Source organism: Carlito syrichta, unplaced genomic scaffold (assembly GCF_000164805.1).
Source record: "Carlito syrichta isolate Samal-C Ts95f unplaced genomic scaffold, Tarsius_syrichta-2.0.1 Scaffold301654, whole genome shotgun sequence".
NCBI classification, from domain to species: Eukaryota; Metazoa; Chordata; class Mammalia; order Primates; family Tarsiidae; genus Carlito; species Carlito syrichta.
This window is the reverse complement of record NW_007245750.1, coordinates 83,399-100,319: the sequence shown is the minus strand read 5'-3', so window position 1 is coordinate 100,319 and position 16,921 is coordinate 83,399. Positions and strand designations below refer to the sequence as shown.

Sequence of the window (16,921 nt, the reverse complement as noted above, 5' to 3'; positions counted from 1 at the left end):
TGGGGTCAACGGCTCCCGAACACAACCTAGTGGTCTCGGGGTCCACGGCCCTCCCTGATCCCAAACGCTCAGTGGGACTCTGTGGCTGGCTCCCAACAGGTATTCAGAATTAAAAATATTAAATTTACACATTTTTGTTCTTATTTATATTTCCATTTTATGAAGTCTCTAATATTATAATCTGACAAAAAATGGGCAGGTAACCTTTTGTGGTTCAAAACCAAAACATGCCTCTTATCACCACAGTAAAAACATGATGTGCACACTATTACATGAAGCAATAAAATTTTCTGGAAAGACCACAAAAAGATACACTAATAAGCACTGAACAATTTTATTTAAGTTTCTTTTAAAAGTGTATGCACATGAAATGAGATTATACAACAGACTAGAGCTACCCAGAGACCAACAGAGTCATATGAAAAATGTAAGGCAAGCTTAATTTATTTATTTTAAATAAGGCAAGTCAAATGTTAGCTCAGAAGTAAACAAGACTTTCAGGGAACTTCTCATAGCTGTACAAAGGGAGAATACAAATATCAGAATCTTGACTTTTACTGTGCAAAACTGGAAGCAAATGCTTCCTAAATTTCCTTAAAATGAACTCTAATAAAATAATGCCATTAAGTCTATAAGGTCACTGGCAAGTTGTTTGACAGTATCCAAATATTTTCCCAATGTAGATTTTGGAACATTCTGAATACTTTACAAGCCCACTTTTCTGTCACTGGAAAAATAACGAAATTGCAAGGAATTTCTGCTACTGTAATTTTACAAGATCAAAAAAACAAAAAGGTATTTTTCGAGGTTAATGTGATTCTCAAGTACAGTGGTACGAAAGACAACACGTAATTTTAATGAAACCAAACCTATTTGTGAAAAGGGAGATCACAGAGTTAAACAAACGTACAAGCTATTATCAGAACCGGTGGCTTGGAGTTAGCATGAGCGCGGTTATTTTTATTTTCCCTGGGAAGGTGTTAAAGCCCTTTATCTTTTCTGGAGCTGAAATACTGGAACATGTTCTGGTTGCTCCATGATTAATCAAGCTTCTGTGGCAATCTCTTTAATTTTTATACTTTTCAATATGCTCTCGGGCTATAATAAGCCTTTGGATTTGTGCAGTACCTTCATAAATCTGCAAGAAAAATTTAAGCATAAGTTGATTATCCTCAGTGCACAAATACCCTGATTTAGTCAACATTTTTGAAACTGAATCAAACTATATACATAGGGTCCGTAGCCTTTACGGATGCCATACCCTGATTTTGTCAAACTGTGAAAATATGTAAACATATAATAAACAGAATAAATATAAAAAAATAGATGTATAATTCTCCAAAGATTATTGTAAAAAGTCATTTACCAAAATTTTGGAGAGTCTTCAAAACATCAAAGAAAATCTACTTACATTTCAGAAAGTTTAGAATAATTAAAGTTCAGTGTTGCCAAACATTTATCCAACTTTCTAAACTACTCTTAGCTAGCTGTCACATTCAGCTTCAGTCTTCCACTTATTTTTTTTTTTTTGAGTTGGATTCTCACTCCATCACCCAGGTTGGAGTGCAGTGGCACGCTCACGGTCACCCCAGCGTCGACCTGCTGGGGTCCGATGATTTTTCCGCTTCAGCCTTCCAAGTAGCTGGAACTACAGGCATGCGCTACCATGCCCGGCTAATTTTTTGCTTTATTGTAGAGATGAGGTCTCGCCAAGTTGCCCAGACTGTTCTCGAACCTGAGGGCTCAGGCAATCCCCTCACCTCGGCCTCCCAAAGTGCTGGGATGACAGGCTTGAGCCACCATGCCCGGCCTATTCTTACTCTTAAACCTCATTTTTGCTCGTGCAGCCCGAGGAACAGGGTTGCTAAGGACAAAGACGCTGGAAGCATCCGAGTCATCAACGCTCACTTCCAGTCTACACTTTTAATGCGAGCCATGTTAGCTCATCTTCTCAGATGGCAAAGCTAGGTGGTGGATAATGATGGTAATAACCATAGCAACTATTTAATTTTTTTGAGTCGGAGTCTCACTCTGTCACCCAGGTTGGAGTGCAGTGGCACAAAGGCAGCCATGGCAGCGTTGACCTGCTGGGCTCAGGCGATCCTTCTGCCTCCCCCTTCCAAGTAGCAGAAACTACAGGCATGTGCCACTGTGTCTGGCTAATTTTTTGATTTATTGTAGAGACGAGGTCTCACCAACTTGTCCGGGCTGGTCTCGAACCACTGGGCTCAGGCAATCCTTTCATTTCCACCTCCCAAAGTGCTGGGATGACAGACGTGAGCCACCACGCCCAGCCATAATCATAATTATTATAGGCTTCAGGAGAGGGACAATATCACGAGATACAGCTGTGACTGGAGATGAAGCACCAACTCTGGTCGTCAGTTTGTTCATGTCTAAATCAAGGGGCTGCACTGTATCTTAGCGTTCCTCCTCACTCCAGAATTCTGATCTACCTCCAGATGTTGAATGAGTGGATTTATCCAACACTCTGCTGGGAGTGGGGAAAGGGAGGCGATAGGGAAGAGCAGGGCTCATCACCGCTTAAGCTGCACGTGGAGAGCAGGCAGACTTGGGTCTTATTTACTAAGGCACTCCTCAGTTTTCCTAACCACCCATTTAATGTAGGAGTCATCTGTATCTGTCAGAGCGGTCAGGCAAGAGTCAGACGAAAACCTCTTAATTAATTTTAAGTGACACACTTGCTCCTGGGAGACACAATTGTGGGTAACCGTTCTCCAGGATGCTGAAACTCAGACAGTATCCAGAGCATCCAGACATAAAACACATTCCTGCACCATTTACGTTGTGAGGCTACTTCAAGAGCTACACTTAGTCAAAAATAGTGTTCTTCTTTGTACTGATAATCCCCAAACTGTCTCATTTTCTACCACTTGTGGTACAAAACCCCTAAATAACCAGAGATCTCTTTTGTCCTTTATGAGTACTCTCTCCCCTCACAGACCACCAACACCATTTTTGACCTCACCTGGTAGATCTTGGCATCCCTCATCAGCTTCTCCACAGGATATTCCGTATTAAACCCATTGCCTCCGAAAATCTGCACAGCATCGGTAGCTAACTGGTTGGCAATATCGCCAGCAAACGCCTTTGCAATAGAGGCATAGTAGGTATTTCGGCGACCAGAATCCACCTCCCAAGCCGCCCTCTGGTAACTCAGTCGAGCCAGTTCAACTTTCATTGCCATTTCAGCCAGCAAAAATGATATCCCTTGGTGCTAGAATTAAAAAGAAGAACGTTTCAGAATACCTATTGATAAAACTTAGAAGGTTTTCCCTAGGGACTAAAAAAAAAAAAGCCTCTTTATTAACTAATGTTAGACTTAAGCAAAAGTCATACCCACACAACTTCCTCTAATGTTAACATCATACAAAACCACAGGGCAGTGATCAAGGACAGGCATCAACCTGGCGTGAAACTGTCAACTAAACTGCAGCCTTTACTCCAAGGTCGCCCAGTGTTCCACTAATGGCCTTTTTCCTTACAGGATCACACGCTGTATCTAGTTTTAATATTTCTTCTTAGTCCCTTCCAGGCCGCTACAATTCCTGTCTTTCCTTATCTTTCACGACTTTGAAGAATGCTAATTGGTTATTTTTGGAAAACGTCCCTCAATTTGGGTTTGTCTAATGTTTTCTCATAACCGGAATGAGGTCGTGCACTTTGGGCACAAATATCACAAAAACTTTATGATTCTTTCTGGATGTCTGCTAGGAGTTTTAAAGAAAAATTGCTATAGACGGAAAAATCATGTGCCATAGTATCAGCTCCTGCAGGAAGGGAAAGGACAAGTGAAGATGCTTCTCACCCTCCACAGAGTCATCATCACGCAGAAGACAAGACATATTTTTGTTTTGTTTTGTAGATGGTGTCTTGCTATGTTGCCCAGGCTGGCCTTGAACTCCTGGCCTCAGATGATCCTTCTGCCTCAGTCTCCCAAAGTGCTGGGATTTCAGGTTATGAACCACTGCACCCGGCCAAAACAAACACTTTCAGTAAGGGTCAGTAAGTGTTCTCTGAGTTGCTTGTACAGCCGAGGTATATTACAGGATAGAAATATGTTCACCATATACTGTTATGTGAAATTTTCAAATATGCAGTACAGCTACCGGTTTGGGACAATACTCATGGAAAAACAAATGTAGAGCCAAACGTTCACTGCCATTATCCCTTTGACCACACTGTCCATGCTACCTGCCCGTTAGCCACTTGTCTCTTACTGCCCTAATTTATAGACTTTACCACGGGCATGCATCACCCAGGGACAAGGGGGGCTGCCTTAACTCCTCCTACGTGCAACAAGAAATGTAGCACCCTGTCCCCCAGTTCTGCCTGCCTGAATTGTGTCCATTCTTCTAAGCCAATAATTATTCCAATTTAAAAAAATTTTTCACTTCACTTTATTTTTTGAGTAGGTAACACATCTACCAGTTTAAAGTTCAAAAGTTACACATGGATATACAGTAAAATGTTTTTCTCCTTTCTGTTTCGGAGTCAGAGTCTTACTCTGTTGCCCAGGCTGGAGTGCAGGGGCGGGATCATGGCTCACCACCACAGCCCTGACTTCTGGGTCCAGGCGATCCCTCTGCCTCAGCCTCCCGAGCAGCTGAGACTATAGGCGCGTGACACCACGCCTGACTAGTTTTTGAGTTTTGGTAGAGACGAGGTCTTGCTACATTGCTCAGGCTGGTCTCCGATTCCTGGGATCGACACTTTGCCTGCCTGGCCTCCCAGTTACAGGATTAAAACATGAGCCGTGGGGCCCGGCCCTTCCTACTTCTTTGTATCACCCTGCCCTCCTCCCACCCCTGTCCAGGAGGTGACTGGGGTTACCAGTTCTTTTAGTCGTCCCAGGGTTGTTTTATGCACCTACAAGCAAATATATCTATAGTCTCCCCCTTTTCACACAAATGTCGATGGCCCTGCATTTTGCTTTTGTTACTTATCAATAAATCTCAGAGAGTTTTCGTATCAACACATAAAGAACTTCCTCATTTTGTTATTGCTGCAAAGCATTCCATCCACTCTACGAATGGCCAACACTGGCTGTCTCTACACGATGCTGAAACGAAGGATGAACATCACATGGAAGACAGCTGTGGGTTCACCCGCCCGTGGGCCCAGAGGGAGCCACCTTGGTGGATGTCACCAAAGGAAGTTCACAGGAGTGGCGTCAACTTCCCTCCCACCAACACTACACACAAGTGCTTATTTCCCACAGCCTTAGATGCCCACACTCCTCTCGAGAGGTTTTGATGAAAAATCTCTGGGCGGTGCTCAGGTTTGTTTCTAAGGGACACTCCCAAGAAGACTCATTCAGCTTGCTTTTCAGTCGCACTTGGTTCATCTCCCTGTCCTGTATCCAGTATGATGAACCCAGTTCACACTCCCCGTCCTGTATCCAGCCCATGACGATCTCTGTCCTTTCGGTTTCTGTAACCCTACCTGTAACTTTGAGACTTTACTTTTCTGTCGCTCTATATTATTTTGAATATTTGTTTCGTAATAGGTATCTTATCTCGTAACAAAAGCAAAATGAAGGACTGTCAACAAAGTAGGGCCGAAAGTTCCTGAGAGCAGAAACTACAACAAATCTCTTTTCTGTCCCTGGGAAGAGCACACGCAGAGTACAGAAGACAGGCTCTTCAAGTGTGGGATCAAATCTTGGCTCTGTGATTTATTAGCTGGGTCTTTTACGTAGATAAATGAAAATAACAGTACCTGCTCCACAGGACTGTGATGATGAAGATCACATGCAAAGCCCTGAGAATAATCTACAGAACAGGGAAAGCATCCAATTGTCAGCCTGTTAATGTAGTAAGTAGTCAACTACTATTTGCGGAATGAATGAAATAGCAGTTCGCAGCACAAGGCATATCCAAAGTGCGAGGAATATAAGGGCTTTCAAAACCAAAAATAACCTGCTTATACGGATTGACATTCTAGTTGTGAGTATGAGGGGAGAAAACAGACAGACGTGTATATGATACATGAAGGGGGACCCCCCCAAAGATGGAATTTGTGTATGAAGAAGTATGTATTCTTACATGTTTAAACTCCAGTCACCTTCAAAGTGCTCTCCTTTTTGACGCAATACACCCATCGAGACACTTTTCCCACTGCCCAAACCTGTTTTTGAAATCATCAGTTTTGATGCTCTTAGTGCTTCTGCTGTTTTTTGTTTCACCTCTTCCTCATCAGCAACACGCTTCCCTTGGGGGACTTGTTTCATCCAGGGAAACACAAACAAATCGCTCGGGGTGAGATCAGATGAACAGGGAGACTGGGGCACAGGGTTAAGCTGTTCTAGATCAAAAACGGCTGAACACTCACACGGTGTGGACAGGTCACAGAAGAAGAACCAGGCGCCTGTCTGCCACAACTCAGGACGTTACTTCTGCAAATCGTGAGGCAACCTTCTCAAACGTCCAGATAAAAACTTTTTGGTTGACTCTCTGATCCAGAGGAACACATTGCTGGTGTATGACAAGGACTTGTCCTCCCAAGGATAATTTAAAACTTTGTGGGGGCTCCCTTCTCGTATGTTGGGTAGTGATAAGAGCTTTGTAGGAAAAGGGGAACATCAGCATAGTGCTGAAGGTCTTGTTTTACACAGTGATCAGAGGCGGATTCTTAGTGAAACGAATGAGAAAGTGCAATTTGAAGAGAAAAGGGTTGTCCATAAGGATATCTGAGGAAAGCGTTAAAGAGGACAGCAAAAGGCCAGAGTGGTTGACAGGAGCCCACGGTAAAGACTGCAGATTTTAATGAGTGTGCTGAGAAGATACTAGATGGATCTTGAGCATCCATCCAACAGGTAAGGAAGGAACAGAAAGTAAGAGTCTGAGACTCCTTTTGCGTATCGGGTGAAGATGTTGAGGAATCATTTGAAAATCCAAGCGTGAAGCTCAGAGAAGAGGCCAGGACGGGGGGTACAACTTAACGTTTTGTCAAGGAAGCCACAGTCATATGAGTTCACACCGGGAGGAATTGTCATAGTGCCCCTTTACACATGAGGATACTAAAGCTGAGAGAAGTTAACTGAATTGCCCAAGGTCCCACAACTAGGAATTTGTGAAAGCAGGCTTCAAACTTAGCCCTGGCTTTCACCTCAAGACCTTTTCCAAGTCACACCGTTTCCCAAAGAGACAACAAACGCTGGTGGCTCCAAGTTTCATTTCTCACAATGTCTGAGTGATGTTCAAGGAGGGACCCCCAAAAATCCAGAATTATCTTTTGGAGGGCAGACCCCTGGTGGCACAGGCTTCCCCACTAGGTAAGTGTTCTTGAAACCCATTAGTATCTGTGGACCAGCTGGTATTGTTGTGAGAGGCTGCATTTGGCTTCAGCGAATTTTTTTGGAGATTCTTTCAGTGTGTCTGCCCATTTCATGATGGGTGATTTACAAGTGCACCAACCCACACTGTGTTGAGTGTGCAGCCGTTTTTGACCAAAAAGACATGATTCTTTAGTACTAAAGTTATTTGATACCAAAGACATGAGACGTAAAATAGATTTAGAGTATGAAATAGAATCCTGGATCCATGACAAATTGTGTGGCCTAGGACAAATTATGTAGTAACTCTGAGCCTCAGTTTCCTGATCTTCAATAGAGGCCTACAAAGGGTTACTATAGAATTAGAAGATATGTTTTAAACGCCTAGCAGTGTCAGGTACATAAGTGAGTGGCAAAGTCAACTGTATTGCTGAAACCCATTTTGACAAAGCCACATTATCTTGTTGCTAACAAAGTAGAACAGGTGAGTCTGCACTTCAAAAAGCAATTTCTAAATATGTGGGTGAAAACGCGTTTCCACATTTGAAGCGAGCAAGCACAGCATTAACGTCACCTCCACGAGCAGCTTTCCAAACGTCTTCCTTTCCAGGGCATACTTGGTGGCTTCATCCAAGGCTCTCTGCGCTAACCCGACAGCACCAGCAGCAACCTAGGGTTTTCATGTTTTAGAAAGCAAAAGTTCACATTGTCTGTAGAACACACAGTACATGGCTATCTGCCTAAGATTCCGAGACTAAGACTCTACAGAGAGAAGATAACCACAGCAACAAGGGCAAGGGGGTGGGGGAGACAGGCACTTGGGTTTATATGATTTATGAATTAAAGGTGACGGAAGACGCTTTGAGGCCAAGGATCACAGCCTAGACAAAAGTCATTCCTTCCGTTTCACAAGGGTAATAGCTTAGGAGAAATACTCTTAGTGAGTGAAGGAAGAGGAAATGAGTGCATATAAACAGGAATGATCAAAGTGAGTGTGGCCAGTCTTTCTGTAAATCTGGCAGCAGCTACAGTAATTTTGCATTTGCTAAAATAAAGTTCTATAATGGGCAGCAATAAAGTTGAAGAATTCTAAACAACCAAAGTAACAATCTCTCTCCTCCACCCTTTTTTTTTTGAGTCAGAGTTTCACTCTGTCACCCAGGCTGGATTGCAGTGACATGGCCATGGCTCATGGCTACCGCTGCCTAGACCTGCTTGGCCTAGGTGATCCTTCTACCTCAGCCTTCCAAATACCTGGGACGACAGGCGTGCACCACGCCTGGCTAATTTTCTTTTCTTTTGAATTATTGTAGAGAAGAGGTTTCACCAAGTGGCCCAGGCTGGTCTGGAAACTCTGGGCTCAGGCAATCTTTTCACCTCTGCCTCCCAAAGTGCTGCTGGGGTTACAGTTCATGACCCAACACAACCCTTCTCCTCCATTCTTTTTTTTTTTTTTTTTTTTTTTGAGTTGGAGTCTCACTCCATCACCCAGACTGAAGTGCAGTGGCACACTCTGGCCACTGCAGCCTCGACCTGCTGGGTTCCGGCAATGCATTCGCCTCAGCCTTTCAAGTAGCCGGAACTACAGGTGCACACTACCATGTCCAGCTAATTTTTTGGATTTTTTTATTGCAGAGATGAGGTCTCGCCAAGTTGCCCAAACGGGTCTTGAACCCGCGGGCTCAGGCAATTCGCTCATCTCGGCCTCCCAAAGCGTGGGATTACAGGCTGCGCCACCGAGCCCGGCCTCTCCTCCATTCTTAATAAAAAAAGCAGAAATTTGAAAAGAAAAACACACCATGTATACGATGTTAAAATAAAACTACCTATTTAATGTACAAAGAGAAGGTCCAATAATACTCATTTTACTTACCGGAGGTCTGGTTTTATCAAAGGCCCCCATCGCAATTTTGAAACCAGCTCCTTCACCAATTAAAACGTTTTCCTTAGGTACTCTCACATCTTCGAAGACGATTCCTCTAGTGTCTGAACATCGCTGGCCCATGTTTAATTCCTAACAGACAAATGGATATATTTTAAGGAACATTTTCTTAGCTAGCGGCAAGTTTTGCTTTGACCGTTGCTTTATGGCTTTCAATTATCTAAACTACCTAGAACAGGGGTCAACACACTACAGTCCCTAATGCCTGCTTTGCAAATACAGCTTTGCTGGAACACAGTCACACGTGTTTATTTACAAATCAGCTATGGCTACTTTCTTGCTACAAAAGCAGAAGTAAGTGTGACAGAGATCACATGGCCTGCACCTGCAAAGCCTGAAATATTTACAATCTGGGTCTTTTTTTTTTTTTTGAGTTGGAGTCTCATTCTGTTGCCCAGGCTGGAATGCAGTGACACGCTCATGGCCACTGCAGCCTCGACCTGATCCTTCTACCTCAATCTTCCAAGTAATTGGAACCACAGGCATGCACCACCACACTCGGCTGACTTTTTGATTTATTGTAGAGATGAGGTCTCACCATGTTGCTCAGGCTGGCCTTGAACCTGAGCTCAAGCAATCCTCCCACCTCGGCCTCCCAAAGTGCTGGGATTACAGTCATGAGCCACCATGCCCGGCTACAATCTGGGTCTTTACAAATAAAGCTTCCAACCCCTATCTAAAACACTGTTTCATGACTTTGAAACCAACACAAGTCTAAAGGTATATAAGTACAGACTATCTACAAAGAAAAATCTCATTCTATATTTGAAAGCTATCTTTACCACAATTGGCAGGAAAACATTTAGCAAACATAATCTGATCTGGGACCTTTAACCTTAGTTTAACTATAGACCTAGCAAAATAATCTACCCAATAAAAATTGATTTTCTGTTTTCTTCCAACTCTTTCTTAAAATGAGGTTTATTGAAGTTGAGTTTACATGTAGAAAAATTCACTCAACATGCGTAAACAGTTCTAACAGTTTCCACAAATGTGTATGTGTGCAGCCATCACCACAGCTGAGACACAGAAGGTGTCAGCGCCCCCCCGAAACCACACTGTTCTTCGCTTTAGAGTCAAGCCCCTTAGTCCACGCCATCTCCCGGCAACCACTGATCTCACAGCATTCCATGCAGGTTTTCCTCCTCCAGAACGTCATGGAAGTGAAATGATGAGGTTAGCCCTCTGTGTCCGACTTTTCATTCAGTGCAGTCCGTCTGAGATTCATCCGTGCGGCCGCACGGTCAACCATTCACTTACTTTACTGCGCAGTACTATTCCACTATATGGATGGGCCTGTATCTTTTATGCATCACTAGCTGATAGCGCCCCATCTGCCAGTTTTTAGCATCAGTAATAAAGCTGCTATCAACATTTGTGTACAGGTCTTTGTTTGCATTTCTCTTGCCTAAGTGCCCGGGAGACGGTATATGTAGTAAGTGTATATTTGACTTTTTAAGAAACTGCTAAACCACAGACAAAAACAGACCCAGGGAGAGGACACTCTGCAAAAACGGTGCTAGGAAAACTGGATAACTACATGCAGAAAAATGAAACTTGGACCCTATCTCTCGCCATGTAAAAAATTAACCCAGGATGGATTAAAGACTTAAAAGTCAGACCTGAAGCCATAAAAATCCTAGAAGAAAACCTAGGAAAAACTCTTATGAACATTGGTTTAGGCAAATAATTTATTGCTAAAACACAAAAAGCAAATGCAACAAAAGCAAAAATAGGTGGAACTTAATTACATTAAAAAGCTTCTGCACAGCAAAATAAATAATCAACAGAGCAAACAGGCAACCTACAGAACGGGAGAAGATATTCACAAATTATACAATACATCTGAAGAAGGACTAATATCCAGAATCTACAAACAACTCAAACAAATCAGCAAGAAAAAAGCAAATAACACCATTAAAAAGTGAGCAAATGACATGAACAGACATCTTTCAAAAGGAGGTATACAAATGGCCAACAAACATATGAACAAATGTTCAATATCACTCATCATCAGGGAAATGCAAATTAAAACTGTGAGTTACCATTATTTTAAAAACTTCTAAAAAATAGACGCTGGTATGGATAAAGTGAAAAGAGAATACTTACACACTGTTGGTGGGAGTGCAAAATAGTACAGCCTCCATGGAAATCGGTATGGAGATTTCTCTAAGAACTAAAAATAGATCTACCATTCAACCCAACAATCCCATGACTAGGTATCTGCCCAAAGGAAAAAAGGTCATTTTATAAAAAAGACACTCGGATATTTATCGCAGCACGATTCACAATTACAAAGATGTGGAATCAGTCTAAATGCCCGTCAACTGATCAGTTGACAATGAAAGCGGGTGTGTGTGTGTATATACCTTGGAATACTATTCAACCATGAGAAAGAATGAAACAATGTCTTTTGCAGCAACTTGGATGGAACTGGAGAACATCGTCCTACATGAACTAACGCAGGAACAGAAAGCCAAACACGGCATGTTCTCCCTTCTAAGTGGATGCTGACCCGAGGGCCTGCAGAGGCACAGAGAACAGTGCAGCAGACGCTGGAGACTCTGAAGGGGGCTGGTGGGAAGCGGGGAGGGATGGAAGGTCGCCTGCTGGATACGCTGTGCACGGGAGGGGGTGGTGGGCACACTTATAGGCCAGACTTCTTCCCTGCTCCCCAATGCTCTGTGTGACCCCAAACCATTTGCACCCCACAAAGTCGCTGGAATAAAAAGCAAAAAGCAAGAAAGAAGCTGCTAAACCAGCTATATTCCCTCAACTTGTTTTGAACATTTTCAAAGAGAAGAGTTGTAAAAGCAGTGTAAAGAGGACTTATATACCCTTTACCTAGACTCACCAATTGTCAACATTTCGACACATTTGCTTTATTTCTGTCTCTCTCTGTATGTACATAACTATTAGCATTATGCTGAATCATTTGCAAGACAGTTGTAGACATCATGACATTCCTTTTTTTTTTCCTGAGTCGGAGTCTCACTCTGGCACCCAGGCTGGAATGCAGTGGCACGCTCACAGCTGCCGCAGTCTTGACCTGCGGGGCTCAGGCGATCCTTCCGCCTCAGCCTCCCGAGTAGCTGGAACCACAGGCATAAACCACCACACCCAGCTAATATTTTTTATTTATTGTAGAGACGAGGTCTCACCAAGTTGCCCAGGCTGGTCCTGAACCACTGGGCTCAGGCAATCCTCTCACCGCTGTTGCCTCCCAAAGTGCTGGGATTACAGGCGTGGGCCACTATGTCTGACTTTTTTTTTTGAGTAGGGGGTCTCACTCTGTCACCCAGGCTGGACCGCAGTGGCATGATCTCAGCTCATCGCAGCCTCAACCTCCTGGGCTAAGCAATTCTTCCTTCTGCCTCAGCCTCCCCAGGACAGGCTAATTTTTTTTATTTTTTATAGAGACAAGGTCTCACTATGCTGCCTAGGCTGGTCTCAAACTCCTGGACTCACGCAGTCCTCCTGCCTCAGCTTCCCAAAGTGTTGGGATTTCAGGTGAGCCACCACCCCCAACCATGACTCTTATCGATGGGAAAAAAAAAAAAGGTAATGTCATTCTTTTTTTTTGAGTAGGAGTCTCACACTGTTGCCCAGGCAGGAGTGCAGTGGCACGCTCAAGGCCACTGCAGCCTCAACCTGCTGGGCTCAGGGGATCCTTCCGCCTCAGCCTTCAAAGTAGCTGGAAATACTAGAGGTGTGAGCCACCATACCCAGCTAAATTGTTTTGATTTATTGTAGATATAAGGTCTCGCCAAGTTGCCCGGGCTGGTCTCGAACACCTGGGCCCGAGCAATCCTCTCACCTCTGCCTCCCAAAGTGCTGGGATGACAGGTGTGAGCCATTGTGCCCGGTTTAATGTCATTCTTAATAAGCAGAATGAGAAGCAGGGGCAATGGAAACAAAGCTGTAAACGAATCCTTTTGTTTTCTGGCTTTAATACTAATAGTGGCTTCCAAGTTTGAAGAGATGTGACAACGATTTTACCCAGAAAGAAACCAACATCCCTTTGTCTTTATACATCAACATGCTCTAGAATCTCAGATCACCACCCTGATGTGAGAAAACTCTGCTTACCAAAGCGATGCTTCATAATCTGTTTAGCCTATTTCCCAGATTCATTTCAAACATCACAATACTGAAAACCAAACTACTCCCCAGACTATTTCAAACCATGCAATTTCTAAAACAAAACACGCTGAAAACATCAAATTTCACAAATTTTTAAATGCTTATTTGTTTCAAAAAAGATTTAAAGAGGCTTCAGTAGACACAATATAATGATCTGTCTTCCCCACTAGAAAGTAAGCCCCCCAAGGGCAGAGATTTTTGTCTGTTTTGATCCATACAGTATCTCCAATACCTAAATAGTATATATAGTATGCACTTAACATATATTGACTGAATTAGAGATTTATCTTAAGTGAGAAAATTGGGCAAAAATAAAATGAGAATAGGACTAGCAAGATAAAATGAGAAGTGGGTTGTTTTGGTTTTTCTGAGTCAGAGTTCTACTCTATCACCCAGGCTGGAGTGCAGTGATATGATCATGGCTCACCGCAGCCTCGACCTCCCAAGTAGCTGGGTCTACAGGTGTGTGCCACCACACCTGGCTAATTTTTTGGTTTTCGGTGGAGACAAGATCCCACTATGCCCAGGCTGGTCTTAAACTCCCGGCCTGAGGCAGTTCTCACCTTGGCCTCCCAAAGCGTTGGGATTGCTGGTGTGAGTCATCACGCCCAGCCCAGGAGCGGGTTTATGCCTGGAAAAAGTATCAGCTGTTCGGTTCTTTATTTCTTTGTACTCTTAGAGATTGGCCAGACGTTTGGCCCTGAATTTGCTACTTTTTAGAGATTGGCCATACGTTTGGTCCTGAATTTGCTACCATATCCCTAAGAAGGAAACATGACCCATTACATAGGTAAAAACAAATTCCTTGGAGAAGTGCAACTCTTCTTAGCACTTACATTTTGTTCCACACAACAATATAGCTAGTTTTACCTGTGAAGTCTAGTTTACCTTTAATATCTACTATTACAAAAATATATAGCACTATAGAGTATCAGAAACTGCACTGGGCAGGTTCCTAGGAGACTCGGTACCGATCTCAACTCTGCTTTTAAGTTTGTAACCTTGAGTATACAAATTCCCTTGGACCTCAGTTTTAATAGCACTGACTGAAATAAATGACATGTAGGGCATCTTCCACCTTAAAAATCCTGTGGCCTAAAGAGCACTTCACTCCTTTCACAAACTCCAGCAACACGCTTCCATTTTAAACAGGCTTGGATACAACAGACAGATTCTGATGGCTTTTCATAAAACAGTGCTTTACAAATACACACATGTGCGGGCTCACACGCTCGCTGAATTTGACCCACTCACATCAACTTCCAGTCTGGGCGATGCCAGTCTGCTCTAATACTAATCAGATACCTGTGCCTTCCTTTCCCCATCTGGGAGGAAGAAAACACATTCACCAGACTGTCAGTAACTCTTAATTAAGTCCCATAATTTGGTCATTAGTATGTTTTTTTATTTAAAAAACTCTATTCTGCAAAGGAAAAAAAACTTCACAATGTAAAACTGTTGCTCTTCCAATTTTCAGAGATATATATACACTTAAATGCTTTGTTAGCTCTCACTAGGATTACTTCAAGGATTTCGTTTCCTTCTTTGTGTAAAGTTTTAAACTCTTTTTTCTTTAAGCTACTTTAAATGCCGAAGTTACCTCCACGTACTCAGAGCATAACCTTTCATCAAATATGTTGAATTATCTTTTCTTATTTAAATAAAATTTCCTTTCCTTTCCACATTTGAGATTCGTTGCCAACCTCACACTGTTCTCAGGCACAGACTGTTCTGTTAGCACAACATGGCCTTGGGTCATCCTTTCATGTCACAGTGCTTTCTTTTTTTTTGTTTTGGAGTTGGAGTCTCACTCTGTCACCTAGACTGGAGCGCAGTGGCCGCTCCCGGCCACCGCAGCCTCGACCAGCTGGGTTCCGGCGATCCTTCTGCCTCAGCCTTCCGAGTAGCCGGAATTACAGGAGCGCGCTACCACGCCCGGCTAATTTTTTGATTTATTGTAGAGATGAGGTCTCGCCTGCCCAGACGGGTCTCGAACCCGCGGGCTCAGGCAATCCACTCTCCTCAGCCTCCCAAAGGCGCGGGATTACAGGCTGAGCCACTGAGCCCGGCTTGGGTACCCTTTTCTTAAAGGAATGTGTATTGCGTGTTTGCCATATGCCAGGAATTATTCTGTTAATTACTCATTAGACAAATAGAGATAATAATAGTGCCTACCTCCTAAACAAGTTTCCTACTGAGGCTACATAAATTAAAGGGGCCCATCTCTGTTTTTCTAGCTCTTCTCATAGCTTTCTGGCTTTCCATCTCAGCAGAACTGTAATTATCTGTGTCTCTTTCTGTTCATTAGACTGTGAGCTATTTGAGCCTAGGACCAAACTTGAGTCATTATGTGTGCCCACAGTGCCTGGAATCTAGTGCTCTGGAGGTTTTAAGTAAACATTTATTCTATGAAGATTATGGAACATTATACACACCCAATAAAGTTCAGATGTTATTGTACTGACTATTTGCTATTGGTAATAATGTATGGTAAGCAAGTGATCATAGAACATCTATCGACTCAAATTTTCTTCACTAAGAGAAGAGTCTCTGTATTTCAGCTCCATACTTCTCACAACTTCCAATGCCAGTATATTCTTTATTTTTTGACTTCTTAATGTATCCTGGTATATCTGTCACTGTGATTTTCCTCACACTGGAACTGAATTGAGTAATTCACTGACAGCTTCCCAAATACAGAGTGGTTAGTATACATAGGCATGCTAATTAAAATCCATTATTTTGTAGGTTAAAGGCACAAATATCATTCAGGCTTACATAGACATATTTGAGGGTGTGGACCCAATGATCAATGGAATTGTCAAGTATAGGTGAGCACTCTCATACTCACAAGAGATAGTTCTGCTGGTTTTTCTCCAACTTCTGTAGCAACATCTTCTCTGTCTAGTTCACTTGTTTCCTCTTCCTCTGTGCCCCTTCCTTCCACTTCCCTGTGTCTGTAGACAAGATAAGGATTATGTTTCTTTGGTCTTTATACACCTAGCATACAGGTAATTGGTTGAAACCTGATAGGAATCCTATTTGTTGAGTTAATTAATCTTAGCAGTAACATTGATAGAAAGGAGAAATCCCTAGCACTGTGCAGAGTTAGAAAAGCAAGTGCCATCACTATTGGCAACAATGTGTTGCTTTGTGTATCAGGTGCCAGACTAATTCTCCTGGTGAGCTGTGAGGTACTGAAAAAGAAGAATTCTGACTCCTTTCACTGAGACATTGCACGTGGTAACTATCACAGTGCTCACCACATATTATGAATCAAGGTTTTTCCCAGATCTTGAGCACCCATGTATCATCTTTAGGATTTATATGTCCAAATACCACCTCAATAATTATTTGATTAATATTTCCATTACAATTACATGAACTTTTAATTTAAATACATTTTAAAAAGAAGCCCCACATCATGATCAAGAATGGAAAATCAATATGCCATAAAATATAACAAAAAATTAATACAGTGAAAAATAAACAGTTGCAAAATTCTTTAAAAATAACACAGGTACTAGATCTGAATATCA

General features: G+C 42.7%; 1 protein-coding gene across 2 annotated transcripts in view; it reads right to left on the bottom strand.

The window, feature by feature from the left end:
* Nucleotides 1–318: 318 nt before the first annotated feature.
* The window catches only part of ACADM (acyl-CoA dehydrogenase, C-4 to C-12 straight chain), a 29,938-nt gene continuing 13,335 nt past the window's right edge, over nucleotides 319–16,921 (bottom strand). For both annotated transcript variants that reach the window (XM_008055082.1, XM_008055083.2), the window contains 4 exons: nucleotides 9,171–9,311; nucleotides 7,872–7,967; nucleotides 2,990–3,238; nucleotides 319–1,138 (listed from right to left, as the gene is read on the bottom strand). In XM_008055082.1, the coding sequence (XP_008053273.1) occupies nucleotides 1,067–1,138; nucleotides 2,990–3,238; nucleotides 7,872–7,967; nucleotides 9,171–9,311 (558 nt within the window). In that variant the 3' untranslated portion in view covers nucleotides 319–1,066. The remainder of the gene's footprint in view (nucleotides 1,139–2,989; nucleotides 3,239–7,871; nucleotides 7,968–9,170; nucleotides 9,312–16,921) is intronic.